This window comes from Zootoca vivipara, chromosome 7, assembly GCF_963506605.1.
Source record: "Zootoca vivipara chromosome 7, rZooViv1.1, whole genome shotgun sequence".
Lineage (NCBI taxonomy): Eukaryota > Metazoa > Chordata > Lepidosauria > Squamata > Lacertidae > Zootoca > Zootoca vivipara.
In genome coordinates, this window is record NC_083282.1 from 25,766,053 (window position 1) to 25,783,089 (window position 17,037).

At 42.6% G+C, this 17,037-nt stretch overlaps 1 protein-coding gene across 2 annotated transcripts; it reads right to left on the reverse strand.

Moving 5' to 3' along the window:
• Nucleotides 1-284: 284 nt before the first annotated feature.
• On the reverse strand, nucleotides 285-16,183 carry LMO4 (LIM domain only 4). Of its 2 annotated transcripts, none has more exons than XM_035123350.2 (5): nucleotides 15,355-16,183; nucleotides 12,471-12,709; nucleotides 5,399-5,495; nucleotides 4,895-5,050; nucleotides 285-1,038 (listed from the first exon to the last, which is right to left on the reverse strand). In XM_035123350.2, exons 2-5 carry the CDS (start codon nucleotides 12,704-12,706, stop codon nucleotides 1,030-1,032), a joined length of 498 nt encoding a protein of 165 aa, XP_034979241.1. In that variant the 5' UTR covers nucleotides 12,707-12,709; nucleotides 15,355-16,183; the 3' UTR covers nucleotides 285-1,029. The 2 variants fall into 2 exon arrangements, with proteins under 2 accessions (XP_034979241.1, XP_060132732.1); XM_060276749.1 differs by lacking the exon at nucleotides 15,355-16,183 and adding an exon at nucleotides 12,970-14,310.
• Nucleotides 16,184-17,037: the final 854 nt, after the last annotated feature.

Genomic DNA, 17,037 nt, shown 5'->3' on the forward strand with positions numbered 1-17,037 from the left:
AGATGACTTAGCTGAGAGCAAAAAATGAATCACAATACAGGTTTAATGTTGCCGTTATCTGCATATTTGAAACACTCAGCAATACTTTTGAGTTCTGTACCATTGCCAAAAGTCACCTATTCTGTGGAGTTAAATGCATTCCTTATTTTCATAAACCCATTAGAAAGCAGAAAAAAGATTCTAAAGTTAAAAGCTGCATAAGAATTCATTTCTGAATGGAAGCCAACTATGTTTATGTTGTTGTTGTTGTTGTTGTGCACTGAAGTCACACTCAATTACAAGTATTTTCATTTTAAGTTTTTATTATTTAAATACACCATACTAGAGCAAATGTCTCTGAAAGTATCACAAATAAAAGTTTTCTTCTTCTTCATTCAGCAAATTAGGAGTAGGTGAAAATTTCTACACAGTAGCTGCTATGAGCTTGATTTTTTTTCTTTTTTGTGTCATGGGAAGTAGCAACATTAGGACAAAAAAAAACACTTACATGCATACATACATTGTATTTTACAGAGATACAATAAAAGTGTTTGTGATAGAATATCACAAGAGCCCCATCTTTCCTTTATCTCATGTTTTGAGTTTTGAAACACATTTCCTTACAACAATTAAATATACAAAGAGCAAAGAGAATGTTGTTAAGGTAAAACACAGGGTACAAATTTTGACCAGTGCCCTGCTAATTGTTAATGAGGGTAGAAAGCAGACTCGAAAGCTTATCTTCATTAGCTTCATTAGTCATTTCCCCCACTCCCTCCCCACCCAAAGTTGTTCTCTTCTGGTGGACATTTTTCTCCATTTCCTCTACAGTCTCCCAATAGCCCAGATTCATGGAGTCCTTAATGTTCATTTTCAGTCATTTTAATACACCAATAAATGTGGGAAGGGCAACCAAGAGTAAAGAAGGTGCAATGGCATGGAGCTGGCATTGATGCTAGCTACAAAGGTGACTTGTCTACTGGAGACATGGGATCCATCTGTGATGAACAAAGTTTGAGATGAAGGCACGCATTCTGCAGTACTGACCTTTTAGCAGACCTGCAAGGAAATAAAAATGGGCATCTTAGCTAAAATGCTTGATTTGAGTCAAATTTGACTGGTTTCGCATTCTCCTTATTTGCTTATCTTATTAAATTACTTTCCAACTGCGATTCAATTAAAGGTTTTCTGCAATACTTATCCAAGTTCCTGAAGAGTTCAAACAGGGGGGAAACCAAAACAGACCACACTAAAAATATAATAATAATAATAATAATAATAATAATAATAATAATAATAATATCCTTTAAGTTTTGACAGCAGCAAGACACATTTTTCACAAAGGAAAGATAGAAGCTTCTGATGGGAAATCCTACAGTTACTCTTTTTTCTTTTATAAAAGATGCATTTCCCTTGGACAGGGATGAAATGACACGCCTTGCCTTTGAAGCACACAAAGTAAAGTGATCTTCTAAATTAGGAAAAATTCTGTCTAAAGCAAATAAGATACCCTCCCCTAGGCAACGCTAGTTAACATGCTGCATAGCACAAAAGCTAAATATAGACATTTTGGAATATTTTCCTCCCATTTAAGATTCCTCATCTGCTATGTTAGTTAACGTTACATAAACTCTGTAATATACGAAGTCAAACATGTGCCTCCACAGTGATGTGTTAATGAATTGTGATAATTAAAAATGCCTAGCTCGACAGAAATCTAACTTCCATGGATAAAGTAGAAACAATCGACAGTCTTCAAATGCAATCTGTTTGCAATTACCAAAATGAAATAATATATTAGATTTTTATGGTTTTTAAATGACATTTTGAGCTTCCTAGGAAGTTTTTTTTTACCCTTTCCCCAAGTTACTAAAAGCCTGAGGTCTATTAGTAACTGCAACCCCCCACTTTCAAGCTAATTAAAGTGGTGGAAGCTTGGAGGTTTAATTCCCCAGAGCTGATGCTCAGTGTGAGAAAGGTAATTTGTCTGTCCAGAACAAAGATTAGGGAGCAGCCAGCAAGCATATTTAATAAATGAGCATCAAGTGTCCTCTACTATGGACACAGACAATACCAATTATGTAAGTACAAGGGAATTGTTGAGCGGTATGTAAACTAGAAGATTCTCTGCAACAGACAGAATAGCAAAACGTAACCTAACTCATGCTTTATTTAAAAGTATAGGAGCTAGAGCCAAGCAAATGCTCTGATCATCAGCAATGAAAGGGAAACGTATACCTTGTGAAAAGGGTTTTAGGGGTAGGGAGTAGGAAAGAAACTCGAGGAGCTTTTAGACAACATTCCTCAGCTACAAAGTGACAAAATCTGCACAGGACATCATAAATCTCCATCAAGCACACAGCTTTTTGGGGGGGGGGGGTATTTTACTGTCCATAGTTGGGGTGGTAGTACAATATTTTATGATAGTAAGGATATGGTTTAAGAAGTGATTCATGCTGGAGGCTACAGGCTTCCCATCCCTGCTATATGGAGTTGATGTCTTCTGGAATAAAGGAGGACTCTGGAACCAGCTTATTAGACCAACATCAACTCCTGGCCATCATGCAGAAATGATACTAACTAGGGCCAGAGCAAACAAATCACAATGCAATCAATCAAATTCCAGAGCTTGCTTGGCAGTCTTCAGGTTGTCCATCACCAATAAAATGCCAATGGGCAAAGCAGAGTATGGGCTACTATTTCTCTAGGTGGAATATATAGGGTGCTACATCAGGACTGTTTTCGGGTCCCCTTAATGTTTACTAAAGCAGCAAGGCTGTGCTGGGTACTGTAAGCAGCAGAGATCAGAAGCACTCATTGTCCAACAAGTTACAATTCAAATGATAGGGAAGCCAAAGGAAGAGGGTACTGGCTAAAAATGGAGTGTGGAAGAGGGGTGGAAGCAAGTAACACAGCACAATCACACACAACAGCTTCATTTGTGAAGGGCTTTCTGTGGCACTAGCAGAACAAGCTTTATTGGACTGAGAATTCTAACTTTTCCCTCCGAGTAATGCATAGATTAGTAACCCAAAAATATGCAGTGCCAAAAAAGCGCACAATCCGCTTTCTTCCCGGACTCTAGAATCCTATTAAACTTCAGCCATGAAAATTGGGCTTAACTTATAGTACACACCACCCTCACACAACCCCACTTGTGGAACTGATAAGCCACTCACTAGGCCATATTAGTGTCACCCGCTGAGAACATCACTTTGTCGTCAGTCCGTCCCTGCATTTTTCTCAACACCTCTTTGCCTGCCTCTTTAACATACTGTAGCTATGCAGTTAATAGCCACAGAATCCAGGCACTGTTCTTATTGAAGTCTTCCTGCACAAAGAGTTACATGCAGGATGAATACAGCTTTGCAGACCCTGCATCCCTGTTCCTATTCCACACTTATCTCTTCTCTGTAACTGCCAACATTATTTTACTTTTGCTGAAGCACAGCAAGAACAAAGGCACCATAAAGCATATTAAACTTTTACTGCATGCACAAAACAAACGGATACACAAAAGGCTGAACTAGATGCAAGAAGTATTCCCTATATTTTAAACAGTTATTTAGAAACAGGGACTTGAGGATAGCGCTTGGCATATAGGGGTTCCAAAAAAATATTTAAAGTAGGCAGTCCTCTTAAACTCACTTACACAGGAATAAGCCCTATTGAACTCAGTAGGACTTTTCTTGGAGTATAGAATGCATAGGAGTCCTTAACTACATCTAACATACAACACGCTTGGTCACTATTAAATTTAGGGCAGCTTTCTAGAACACATTTACTTATAGCAATGCACCCCTATTAAGGGGCAAGTTCATGTTCTTCTGAACATATTAAGCCTCTAAAGATTCCCTGATGCTGCAGACTTCATAAGTTGCCCAAGGGTTGCTTCGTTTATTCTTTTTTCTTTCTTTTTTATAAAAAAAGACTTTATCTTCAAAATTCCTACTAACAGATAAATGTTATTTTTGCTATCCTTGGAACAGACATTAATGAAGTCCCTATTGTAAATCCATAAAGAATTACCAAGTGAAGTGTGCACTTTGTTTCAGTGCAATAACTCAGTGCTGTGTGATTGCCTGGGTTAATGATGAAAAAGTCAAATATACTATCAGAGCTGATGGAAAAATCCATCACCAATCTGAAATTAAAATTCATCTGTGGTCAATAAGATTTAATATCCATGCAAGTGGCGCTGTAAAGAGTAAATGAATCAATGTCATCAATACATAATCAGTATGAAATATGATGTGAATAAAATTATGTGCAAGACTTGTGCATTCAGTGTTTTCTGGACCAGTGTGGAATGAACAGTCCCTTAACTGAAGGTTGACAGTAATTATTATAAATTAGGCATAGCAGTTATCAAAATGCACTCACTTGCATAGCTATGGGACTTATTAGGGAGATTAAAATAGATCTAAAAACTGTCCAGTTACAGCAGAGGTACAGAACAACTGTTGATTAAAACTGTTCCCTACTCTGCTAGCCATATTACACTTTAATACCAAAAACTAAAGAGACATAATGGGCATGAACAAAAGCCTTTTTATTGAAAATCAAGCCAACTAATATAACTATTTTTCTAATGCTACTGGAATGATTCTACAAACCTTTACTGTGCCATTAGCTTATCTGACTCTAGAATGCTACAATTAAGTACATGCACTTGTTAAGAGAGATCCAGATTGTATCCCACAAGTCTTCTTGACTGCCAGAATTGTTTTGGCAAATGCAAGCAAATTAAACTGGAGTCACTTCACAATTCAAGCACCTCAATGTTTGGAGCCTCACCCTGTTCACTACATTCCATCATGTAAAGCCATTTGAAAGATATTCAGCATTAGGCTGAAAAATGTATTAATCTTGTTTTAACTCTAATAAGGTCCATTAGCAATTGTTCAATATTCACCTTCTGGTCTGGCAGTAGTGGATTGCTCTGAAGTGAATTCAAATGACCATTGATGAGGGCTGTAGGTCTATCGTGTTCACAGAATAAACTGCCATTGATGTAGTGAAACCTGTCTCCAGGGACCAGGCGATTCCGGCAGGTTGAGCACGTAAAACACTGAAATGGGTGAACAAAAGGCAAAGTTAAAACTGGGGAGGGAGGGCATTAAAAACACCAAAAAAATATTATAATCTGAATTATGGCAAAGTTAAGGGATATATGGGACTTTGGCCAAATACAGGAAGCTGCACCTGTTGGTACCCAATAATAAGTGTGTTCAGACCTGCAGCACAACTAATCACTAGGACAACATACGCAACTTCAAAAGCCTTTCCATTTATGACTAAGCCCGTTTTACGAAGTTAGAGCAGACGCTGCTTTTATTCCAACATAGATCTGTGCACAGATGCTGCAATGTTTGGGGTGGAGGACGGAGACAGTGTCAGAAGGACAATTTTTTCCTACCTTCAGATGATAGACATTCCCTTGTGCTCTCATAACCAGCTCACTAGCAGGAATTGACTGCCCACAAGCACTGCAAGCGCCGCTATTTCCAAATAACCTGAAAACAAAAAGGTGATGCTTATTATTTTCTCCCTCCACCTGAGACTCTTGTGAATCAAGAAGCCAGTTCTGAAAGAGCCATTTCAACTAGTCAAAATCCACCCCTGAAGCTTGTTTACATACTTCGGGGCGTGATAACTTAAAGAGACGTAACACAAGCCAAATTGCCACAGGAGCACCCTAGACCTCTCAAGACATGGAAGCACAGGATCTAATAAAATATTAACTTGCATTCAGCAACACAAACCAATTCTGTACAACACTTTTTATCAGATTACTGGGTTTGTCATAAAAAAAGGGACAGAATTCATGACTGGAGTTTAAATGCATTGTGTCCTTGAAATTATATGAAGAACTTTTTTGTACTTTAATCATATCTTGAGAGATGAGTCATCAAAAGGGTTAAGAGGATTTGATTGTATATCTAAGACGACATCATGCTCAGTGTATTGAAACTCCAGTAAACCTCCAGCAGGGCAGAGTTTCCATTAGAAACTCTCGGCTATCCAGGTTGATATATAATGTGTATGGGTTAACCTTTTCAATCATGGTGTCAACACTTTAGATTTGCCTCTGCTCATCTCTTTCATCCTAACCTTCTCTCTCTCTCTTGATAATGAAATGCTTGCTCCAACTTCCCTCTATCTGCTCCTGAGTCCACAATTTAGATTACTTCATCTCTGCTAGCAACAAACTGAATGAAATTTCGATTTGAGCAGAAAGTAATTTACCGGGATCTGGACCCATTTGTCATCATATCTCTCTGGGTGTTTGCTGTATCACTGCAGTTTTCCTATGCAATCAAATGAGACCACAACATCTGCCATGGGGGTGGGGGGGGGGAGAGAGAAGAGGAAAAGCAGAGGAAGGAGGGGGGAAGGACTGAAGGAAAATATACACAATTCTTCTAATGCATTTAAAGGCACAACATACTGATTTGCGCTTTAATGAATATTGATCTCCCACTTTTACAGAATATGTATGCTAGAATTTTAAAAATGGCTTTTTTCTCTCGTTTGCTTTTCTGCAGTTTCTCACTGCATCCACAGCTATTACAATGATGGACCATCTCATAGAGAAGGAAGAATCTGAACTAGCTGGCAGGCTCCCCCTCCCATGGCATAAGATTTGGGTGCTGGGGGGGGGGGAGAGTGCAAAAGCATCTATAAAATAAATGTACTGGTGTCATAATACTAATTATTTCCATTACCTTTTTTGCCCAATAGTAAAGTCATACATTTGTGCTTGTGTATCAGTCTAGAGGACGCATTACTACTGAAAATGCTGTGATCTGAATGTTTGCTGCGTGCCTCCGTATCAAGGAGGGGGGACGAAAATAATTGCTTTGAGTTTTCAAGAATCAGTGCTTGCAGAGGGAGGCTTGTCATGTTCAAACTACTAATTTGCTGTCGCCACTTTATTGAAAATAGCCTGTAAGTTGGTATTAAATGTATCGACTGAACGACAGGGAGAGTAGTAAAACTGCCCCTTAAGATGGCTTTTAATAGGAAGCCTGAGAAACAAATTTTGCAGCAGCATCGATTTGAAGAGTTCAATCAAAACTCCATTTCAAAACTAATTAGTCTGAGATCCGCAACACACCGACACTTTCTTGCGAGTCAGAATGGGTACAAAGGGAAAGCTGAACTAATATACTGCCAATACCTCCAAGCCTAAAAAGGGCTGGACCATCCAGAAAAAAAAGTAGATGGATGCTATTCTAGCATCTGCTGGATCAGGAGGACCACTTCAAAGTATTTACAAGGACAACTGATTTCACTGAGAGTTCACTATGTGTATTTTTTCCACCACTCCCCATTATCAGTGGCAACATTTTAGAAGGAAGTCATTTAAAGAGGCAGCGAGAAAGGAATATTTAGGTCCATCTGCAGAACTGTGACTAAACTGGCAGCAAAAATTACAATGGAAGCTTTTCTAGAATGGCAAAAGGAAGATCTCCTAGCTGTATGAATACTCTCCTCCCAGAAGTATACAGAGTCACACACACCCCTTTTAAAGGAGGCAAGACGGGGGGGGGGGGCTCTTTCACAGCCTCCTGTGGAAGAGGCGAGGATTTCAAACACGCCACACAATTTAAAAATCATTTTTAAACATGCTGCTTTAACTGTGACACACTCTTTTCATAAAGTATGTGTGTATCATATAAACATTCCTGAGCAATGGTGGTTGTGCATCTAAATTAAATTTTAATAATTGCAAGTCAAAAATGTAATCCCAAAAGCTACTTGTACATCATTTTACACACACACACACACACAGCCTCATTCTAGAAGAATTTGATTTTTTGGAAGTCACAGCCAAAACTAACTTAGGGCAGTCTACCTAATCTGCAGGGTTAGGCTACCACTGAAGCAAATGTCCAGAACTTTGCCCGTTACTTTTTTCAGATGCTTTCCTTTTCTTTCCTACTAATGAGAATACTCTTATTTTGCGGCACTTTATCAGAAGCTTCAGATAATTTTTGTTTCACCATGGAGGAAGACAATCATTGTTAACTACCCTCATCCTGAAAAGTTGTTTTTATATGGGTTCTGTACAAGAGGAGAGTTAATTAGCTAATCAGGGAGACTGTCCAGGACAGTATTTAATTTAAAAGGCTGGAGGCTTTAGGTGCTCAATTAAGAAACTATCGGTCTCAGACTGGACTTTAATGGGCTCTTTTCTCTTTAACTCCAGCAATGGGGGAGAGATACCCCAGGTCAGGCTAATTAAAGCCAGGGGACTCTTTAATTGCGATGACAGAAGTGGTTTCAGTTTCCTCTCTTTGGGTCTTGGGAGTCCAAAGAGGTTGTTAATATTTCAACATTTGGGCAACACAATCAATCACCAACACTGAGATGTTCCATATATGGATGAAAGGTCCTACATTTTGCAGCGTTATGTAATGCCACCTTAAATTAATCCCAACTCTCTTCCGCATTCAAAACCTTAAGAAGGGGACAGAGGTGATGAGATGGGAACAAGAAGATGGGGGGGGGGCTGGCTGAAAATTTCTATTTATTCATCTGGAACACTTTTAAAATAAACTACAGAAAAGTAAGGTGCAGTGTGGGGATTTTTACCATGCTGTGTAAACCAAACAGCTCTGCACCACAAAGAGTTTTGCATTGCCAGTCCCGCAGTTCAATTTTCCCCTTGCACCTGAAAGGGGTGGGGAAAGGAGAGAGGAGGAGAAAGGGAGGATGGTGATATCTCTGTACCCAGAAGCATCCAAACTTCCTAGCTGAAAGAAAAGCACATCCAAAGCTACTGATCCAGAAGCAATTGGTTTTCCATTAGATTTCCTATACCGGATCCAAATTCTGTGCCAGCTGTATCAGATGTAACGAAGGCTACACAAAAAATTATGCCTACAGCCAAGTCCATTAAAGGTACTTCAGCATAACTACAGCCCAAGCACCTTAAAAGCACCAGAAGCTATTGATACTTAAGGGGGAGGAAGGCGGCTGTGCAAGTGCTGCATTAGAGGGAGAGGGAGAGAGAAGGGGGGAAGAGAGAGGAAAAAATATCAGCCAAATTACGCTTGGTTAATTCAGAGTAACAGATCTGCCCCCAAGTGAATTGGAGGCCTTGAATTAATTCTGTTATGACAAATCAAGATAAACGTTCCCCCTAAATTGCATGCGATTTAATTAATTTTTGAGATCCTGGATTTTTTTTCCAAGCTAATAGTTCACATGCTCCTGTGCTGTCATTGTGCTTGAGTGGGCAGACTTCAAAGTGATATTAAATAACCAACTATTAGATTTACCTAGCACGTCCTATTGGGAAAATGCCATTTAATTACCTAGCCTGTTCAATTAAAGGGACAGCATTCCCTGAATATAGCAGCTTGCTGTTGATTACCAGAAAAAAATGAACTCGTTGCCTGGCTGCTCCCTCCTTTCCTCCCCTTCTCAAATGGCTCATACTGTGGACAGACAGCCCACGTGAATGGCAATGAGCAGCAAGGAAAACAGCGAACATCTTTTGCCTGTTGGAATGGGAATCAGGTGTTTGCCGCCAAGCATGTCAAGCATAGTGCCACGAACACTTTGGGGGGGGGGAGGTGACCATGCTCTCATGATCTAGGCAAGGCTACATGCTCCTCACCTGCCCCCCAACCCAAAAATATATTTCCACTGCCACATCAGTAGCAAACTCCAGGTGGGATATAAGAGATTATAATCATACTAAATAGACATTTGTACAGAAAGAGTTCTCAAGCAGCACTAGCCCTTTAAGAAAAGCCTAGTTTGTTTCTCCCTCCCCACCACCTCTTTCAACCACCCCCCCCCCAGCCTATTCTCTCTTGCTCTCTCCAAGGCCAATTTTGTTAATTAAATGTTTTGTTTGCGACACAGCTCTCATTCATTTTGGACACGTCATTCCAGGCAGATCTAAGCCAGGGACGAGATCTCATTAGATAAAACCTATCAGAACTAAGAGAAAATGGAGGAGACACTAATTAAAGCTCTTAATTGTGCAGATTCACTGCCACGCTGCTGCTTTATCTAGAATCTCATAGCTGGGAGGGCTGCCCATCACCCTTCTCCCTTCCAAATAAATCCTTCCTTTGCTTAGGGTACTATGGTTGTGAGTTAAGGGGTCAGAGAAGAGTCAATGTATTGCCATCCTTTTACTTACATGCACACCCCACAGTCCTCCACTGCCAATAAAATCTGTGGCAATCCTTAGATAAGGTAAGGCTGGTTTAGTAAAACCACTACCCAGATTTAGTTGTAGAGGTCCATAGTGGTGGTTTAAAAAAACCCAGTTGTCTTCTCCTATCAAGAGACTTCAAGCAGCCAGTCCCTATCATCTCAGAGGCTGAATGATCAATTTGTCTCTAAGCTTTACCACAAACATCTCATTGAAAGTACCATTAAGATCAACTTTGAAATTTCTGCACACAGTCAAAAGAACAAAATCATGACTTATTTCTATATATTTTCCTACATGATCCTCGATAAAAACCACACACACTGAAAAACACTGGTAAAATGGTAGCATCTTATTTGTTAGTAGATTAGGACATGCAGCTACTTATGTCTGAAAGTCATCAGGGTCACAGATGAAAATGCTGGAACTTTATGTACTTGGGTCAGTAGACCTTTATCCTATGGAACAAATAAGCTTCCAGAAGTGCACACTCAAGTATCTGTATTTTATTGGACAAGCTATTCAGTTCTAGTGAAGAGTCAGACTGATGGAACAAAATCAGTTCAAATTTACCATCTGATAAAGCACCCTATTTATAATAGCCTATATTAAAACTGTAATAAGTTTTGGCCACACAAAAACCTGAGGCAGAGATTCCAATAAGCTGGCCTGAACTTGCCTTAGGGGTACAGTAGACAACTTCTCTTTTTAATTAGTAGTGATCAGAAGAGGTTTGTTTGATGGTTTTAGTAGAGAGAGACGAAATCTGTACTGTTCATTGAATCTGAACAGTAGTGTCAATTTTTCCACTTCAAACAAACCTCTTTTTCTAACCGTTCTGCTCTATTTAATTAGAATTCTGTCTCGCTTATGCAGTTGCTTCGGACAGGGATCAAGAACGCATCGCTGTAAGCCTGCACACACTGATTTTCAAGCATTTACTTTAAAAATCCGCACACTTAGCAAAATGAATGCTGCAATCCCTTAAAACCTTTCTATTGCCATTTTGTTTTCTGTATTCTATTTAGCTGATTGAAGGTGCTAGCATAAAGAAGAGCCATTATCAGAACAAGAAAGGGTCTCCTTATTGGTGTCACCATTTCAAAATGCTGTTGCCTCCAGAATCAGAACAAGTAATGTTTAGTATGCAACTTACAGAGTTGTTACATAGTTAAATCTACAAATTCCAGAAGAAATTGGCTCAAAATATTTATAACGGAAGTATTTGAAAATAGACACAAAGATTATTTTAACCACTAAAGCTTGCTCACTCCTTCCAAGAACTGGGATACTTTTTCAAATCTATTCTAAAGTATGAAAATCAAGACTATCCAGAAAAAAACTCCATATGCCTTTACCTCACATTCTTTATATGCCAAAAAAAGGTGGGAGGGGGCTGTTTAATTACTGGTTGCTGAACTAGAACACCACCTCAAAGCATTCATGTGCATCAGTCTATCAAGTCATTTACTCAAATTAAATGTGTAATCCTTCAAAATGCCTCCTTTCAAAATGAGTTTAAAGGAGCTTGAGTTCACCTGAAAAGATTGAATGGGCACCTGGACCTCTTAAATTCTTTTTATTAATTGCTCTCAAACTAGGGGGTGGGGGTGGGGAGAAGAAACAAACACATTTTTGTTATGCAAAGTGGCGGAGATGCAGAATACTGGCTGCAATTAGAAATATTTTAAGCATTTATCAAACGATACACATGCTCGCTTTTATACTGAAAGATATGCTCCACAGCAGTAGGAAAGCATGTATTACCACTGGGTTGGGTATGCAGAGTTTGGCACAGGAGGCAGTCCCAGTCCCTCCAACAATTAATCAACTCTTTCACAATGAATACAGAGAATGAGTCATTCCATTTTCATTTAAAGGTGCTTATGCAAATAATAATATAATAAATCTGATAATGAAAGGGTAGCTCACTGTTTTAGCCTTTTTCTGCCACTGTTCTAGCAAACTATGCTTGCTCTCACCCCTTTAGGTTCCAAACAAGCATCCTTCTGCCCCACTACCATAGTAGCTTTTGGCAGCCAACTGTTTTAAACCAGGACTTCTCTCTTAAAAGTTTAGGATCACTTTAGGAGTTTTATTCTACCACACCTCTCCTCGGGCCATCTACCCAGCTTTCCTACTGTAATCCAGGAAAAGGATTGTTTCATTAAATCAGGCTTCTAGTTTTGAACTACCCCTTGCAACCAAAGGTATTTCTGGCCTGCAGTTCCTTCTGCTTCATAGGAAAAGTATGGAGTCGTGTATTCAAGAAACCACCAAACCAGCCTACCTTCCCCTGTGTCTCTCTCACCTGATGTAGTCGTTTCTGCACAGGATCATGCCGCTCTTAGTGTAGCAGGACGTACCAATTTCCCCCAGCTGGGCTTGGCAGCAGGAGCACTTCAGGCACCGGCTGTGCCAATAGCTATCCATAGCATAGAGCAAGAAGCGATCAGCAATCTTCCCCCCGCAGCCTGCACATCTTTTCCATGAGAGGGAGCCACTGGTGACCGGGGGAGGCTGCGAGCTGCTGCCTGGGTTCACCATGGTCTGGATAAGGGAATAAGAAAGAAAAATGAGATGAAGGGGTTGATTCTCAGGCAAAGAGCTCTTGCAACCTGTCCCTCCCAGCCCAAGAAAGATGGGGAATAGCAGCAACTTGTTTACTTTTCAGAGCCTTTGTTCTGGGTTAATTAGCTGCCTCCCCTTCCAAGTTGGCTGGTGGTGCTCAATGACAGTTTTAGCTTGCAATACTGCTGTCAAACTTAGAGTGACCCCCGCTTTGTTTGCTCCCAGGAAAGTACACACACCTGGAGTCACACAGTCTACATGGTCCTCCCAGATATAAATTGCTGGGCCCCACAGTCCTAAAATGAGAATGGAATTAAAAGAAACAGCCGAGATGAGGCCACAATCCCTGGCCACAACTCTTGGGGAGCGCAGCTGTAGCTCACAAGCTGGGAATGGTTCTGGGGATTGTTTGGTTCTATTTTACAGGAGAGGCAAGTATAAGCTCTGGAGAAAACTGTGAGAAAGTTGTGAAACTAGTTTTTCAAGGTCTCCTTTTCCATGCTATTGTTATCTGCAAGGGCTCAGCCAGGATCCTCCCTATTTACTTATTTATTTCTTCAAAAGATCAAATGAAAGTGGGGTCCCCCTCCCAAAGGACGCTTTACTGGATAATAATAGATCACTTAACTTTCAGAAGCCTGTTAACTTCCTATACAAACACATCTACTTTTGTCTCACTAATCTGCCCTTGATCAGCAATTTAAATGCTAAGCGCTTTGTTGCCCTAAAAAAAAAAGTTTTTCTGTAAAAGCAGAGAGGCAGAACAATCAAGCATGCACCACTCAGGAAACAGCTAGCAGGGCTGGCTGTAAAAGTGCTGCTTGGGGAGGGGTGGAGGTAGAAATAGACACACATGCAAACCCACAAGTGTGTTTCTCACTTTCTAATAAATGCTTTGTACAAGCAGGGCAACAGGGAGATTAATAATGGAACCAATTCATAAAGCTTATTCCAAACTGATTAATTTGCTCTGCCTCAAATCCAGTAGTCGAACAGGCTACTGTTCAGTCATTTGCACTATAAAAAGATCAAGTTATTTACTGCCAATTAAGCAGTGTGTTTTCCCTTTGTCCTTTGTAAACTGTCCATGCTCAAGCTAAAGCATCTGGCTGTTCCCTAAGACATACTGTATACCTCTGAAGCAAAAGAGTGAGGAGGAGAGGGCAAACTTTTCCTGCTACTTAGTTGCCCAACTTAGTTACAACAGAAGCTTCAGGGTCCTTAAAATAGGCCACTTAAAAAAAATTAAAGGACCAAACAAAACAGGATTTCCTTCAAAATAACTCCTGATCATATGTTCAGTTGACCACACAATAAACCAGACTGCGAACTGCACCAATTAAGACTGTAACTAAAAACCCCGAGACTTGGGAAAGAGAACCACTCTAAAAGCCATTAGCATTGCATTTCTCTGAATGCATCATATACCTTTATGTAAATTGATTTCTGATGCATTTAACTCACGAAATGGCCTTTTGTTACCATTTCCAGCAATATGAATCTGCATTTCTTACTTCTGATTAAAAGCAAAAAGGATTCCTAAAGTATGTTAAACCTACTTCCCATCTTTCCAAGACCAAAAAAACCCCACACAAGCCCCACTGCCTTGCTCCCACCCACCCAGTCTTTGTTGAAAGGTAAATATTATATATAAAAGGAAACGCTACACTGACAGAAGCATCCAGTAACCCCATTAAGCTAAAGCTCTTAAGGACAAGCAATACCTTAATGCTGATTAAATCTAAAAGAGATGAATCAAGAGGACTGACCAGAAAGTGACTCCCTTGATAACTAAGGACGGGCCCTCATCAAGTTTCATTTGGAGTTGGGGGGGTGGGGGCAGAGAAAGAGAAGGAAAGCTTTTAACTTAAATAGGCTTACTCTGGTAATTACACAGCCAAGCAATTTAGGTCCTGGAACAGAGGCAATGAAACAGAAAGGAGAGCTGGCAGCTAGAGGCAAAACACACACCCCCTCCCTCCTTTTAACAACGTCTCTGGTGATTTTAATGGAGACCAAGGGAGGGACAAGCGTAGAACTTGCAATTTGTAGTACAAAAAAAAAATATGGATGCTTAATTCACGGCTTGGTTTTAATTAGGTTGATTCATCAGATTTCCCCTGAACAAAAAGGAGGAGAAAAGGAGGGGAGCGAGAGAAGAGAGAAAGGAGAATGAGAGAAGAGAGGAAATACCTCACTTAAGATTATTCATTCTCCCTTTCCTCCAAACCTGCCACTGTTTCAAAATAAGTATTTTTTCACTACAAAGAAAGTGGGCGACCGTTCTTCCTACCTCCTCCGCGACTCCCAGGCAGAACCGGGCGGGAGGGGGGGGGGCTTGAGAGAACAGCAGCGCGGGGCAAAGCAGGCAGCCTTTTGTACCGCTACGCCGGGCTGCGGGCGGCCCCGCTGCCGCTTGGCTCCCGGGAGGTGCAACCAGCTCCCCCCCCCCCGATCTGATTCCAGGCGATGGCGGGGGTGGCCGTGTTTACTTCCCACTCCGGACCGCAACGAAGTGGGGCGGGGGAGAGGAAAGGAGAAACAGCTACAATCATCCAGAAGAAAAAAACGCACCGCCAAGCAGCTCTCTCTTTCTCCACTCCCGCCCCGCGCCCACGTCTTACCTGTTTCCCCTCTATGGTGCAAGAGGCCGTGGACAACGTGGCTGTAGCTTCGGGAGAGCTCTCGCAGGAGGAGACCGGCGGGTGGTGCTGGTGGGCTGGCCCGGCTCGATACCGATTGACGGTGGGCAAATTCGGAGCAGCGGGTGCTCAGCACCAAACCCAGCGCGCTCGCCGGGCTACGCGGAGCAGCAGCCCTCAGTCCGGGTCAGGGAACTGCAAGCAGCCCCGGGCTGGGAGGGGGGAAGGAGGTGGTGTTTGAAATGTCCGGGAAGCGTTTGCTCCAGCCCTCCTTTCTTTCTTTCTTTCCTTCCTTGCTTGCTGCTTCGTCCTACTCTCGCTGCTTCCCCTCGAGGGGAGATGCAGAGCTGGGTTGCTGCTTGCTGCTGCAAAAGGCGAACACGGGCGGCGGCGCCGACGCCGCTCTCGCTGCTGCCGCTGCAATAGCTGGGTTAAGTTTTGGCAGATGTGGCCGCACTTCCGAGCTCGCTCGCGCTTCCCCCCCACCCCTTTCCCGCCGCCACCTCCCTGTAGCGGGGCTCAGGCGGCTTCCAAAGCCTCTCGCCACCAACGGCCAACGCAGGGGGAAAGTCCCGAGAGTGGGGCAGCGAAGGAGCCGGAGCGCGCGGCTGTTGCTGTTGCTGCTTCTGTTAAGACGACTGAGGAGGCGGAGGCTTCTTCTGCTTCTCCTTCCTCTTCTCACGACCCTCCACGGCTCCCCGAGCGGCGCTGCCTCGTCTCCGGACGCGCGCAGAAGAGGCCTCCGTCTCCCGCTGGCGCCTTCCTCGCTGCCTCTCTCCGCTGCTCTTGCCCATGTGTTACTGACAGAGCAGAACCCCAACTACTCCGCGGCTCGGCCCCTCGCGTCACAGCCGCGCCGGCCAATCCGCCCGCGGCTTGTTGAGGCGGAATAATAAAACCTGCCAATCGCGAGCGGGAGGACAAAGGAACGGGGCTGGGAGGAGGGAGTCGAGTCAGGTGGGGAGCCGAGCGAGGCGGCAGAAGCTCGAGCGAGCGAGGAGGGGGCAGGACGTTGTTGTCGTCGTCCGCTTCACTCAGCTCCTCGTTCGGCAGACCGTCTCCTCCTTGGCCGCCGTGCTTACCAGTCCTTCGTGCCATTAAAGGCCCCAGTCCTTCTGCGCGCCCTTCCTCGGGACCAGAAGAAGCACTTCTTAACACTTGCTTAAAACTCGAACGCAAAACCCCCCAAGCACAAACTATGCGTAGGATCGCAGGCCGCGAGCGCCGAAACTTAAAATTACCTGAGGGAGCCGAGGTGGGGGGGGGGGAGACGTGATAGGATGATGCTAGGTTGTGCTGTCGCCTCCTGCGCGCGCCTTTGGGAGCGGAGTCCGTTAAATTCCGTTGGGAGTTTAAACTTCTGGGCAGAACGCGCAGGGGCGTCAAGGCAACGGGGGGTCGCGAGAACAAAATTTTCTTTTTTCGCCCAAAATTAACAGGCGCGGGGCTGTGTAATCCCCTCATGAGGGCGTCTCCTTTGCTGGGAACGACCCCCGACGAAACTGAAATATTAGGGTGGCGAGATGCTCACTTTTTATCAGGGCACTCGCTTGTCAAGTGTCCAGCACCTTCATGCAGAGTGTTGCTTTGCAGGTTTCAAAAAGCTCATTCATTTGCAAATACACCCCACCCCACCCTGCGAGTAGATCTAGATAATCTTTATTC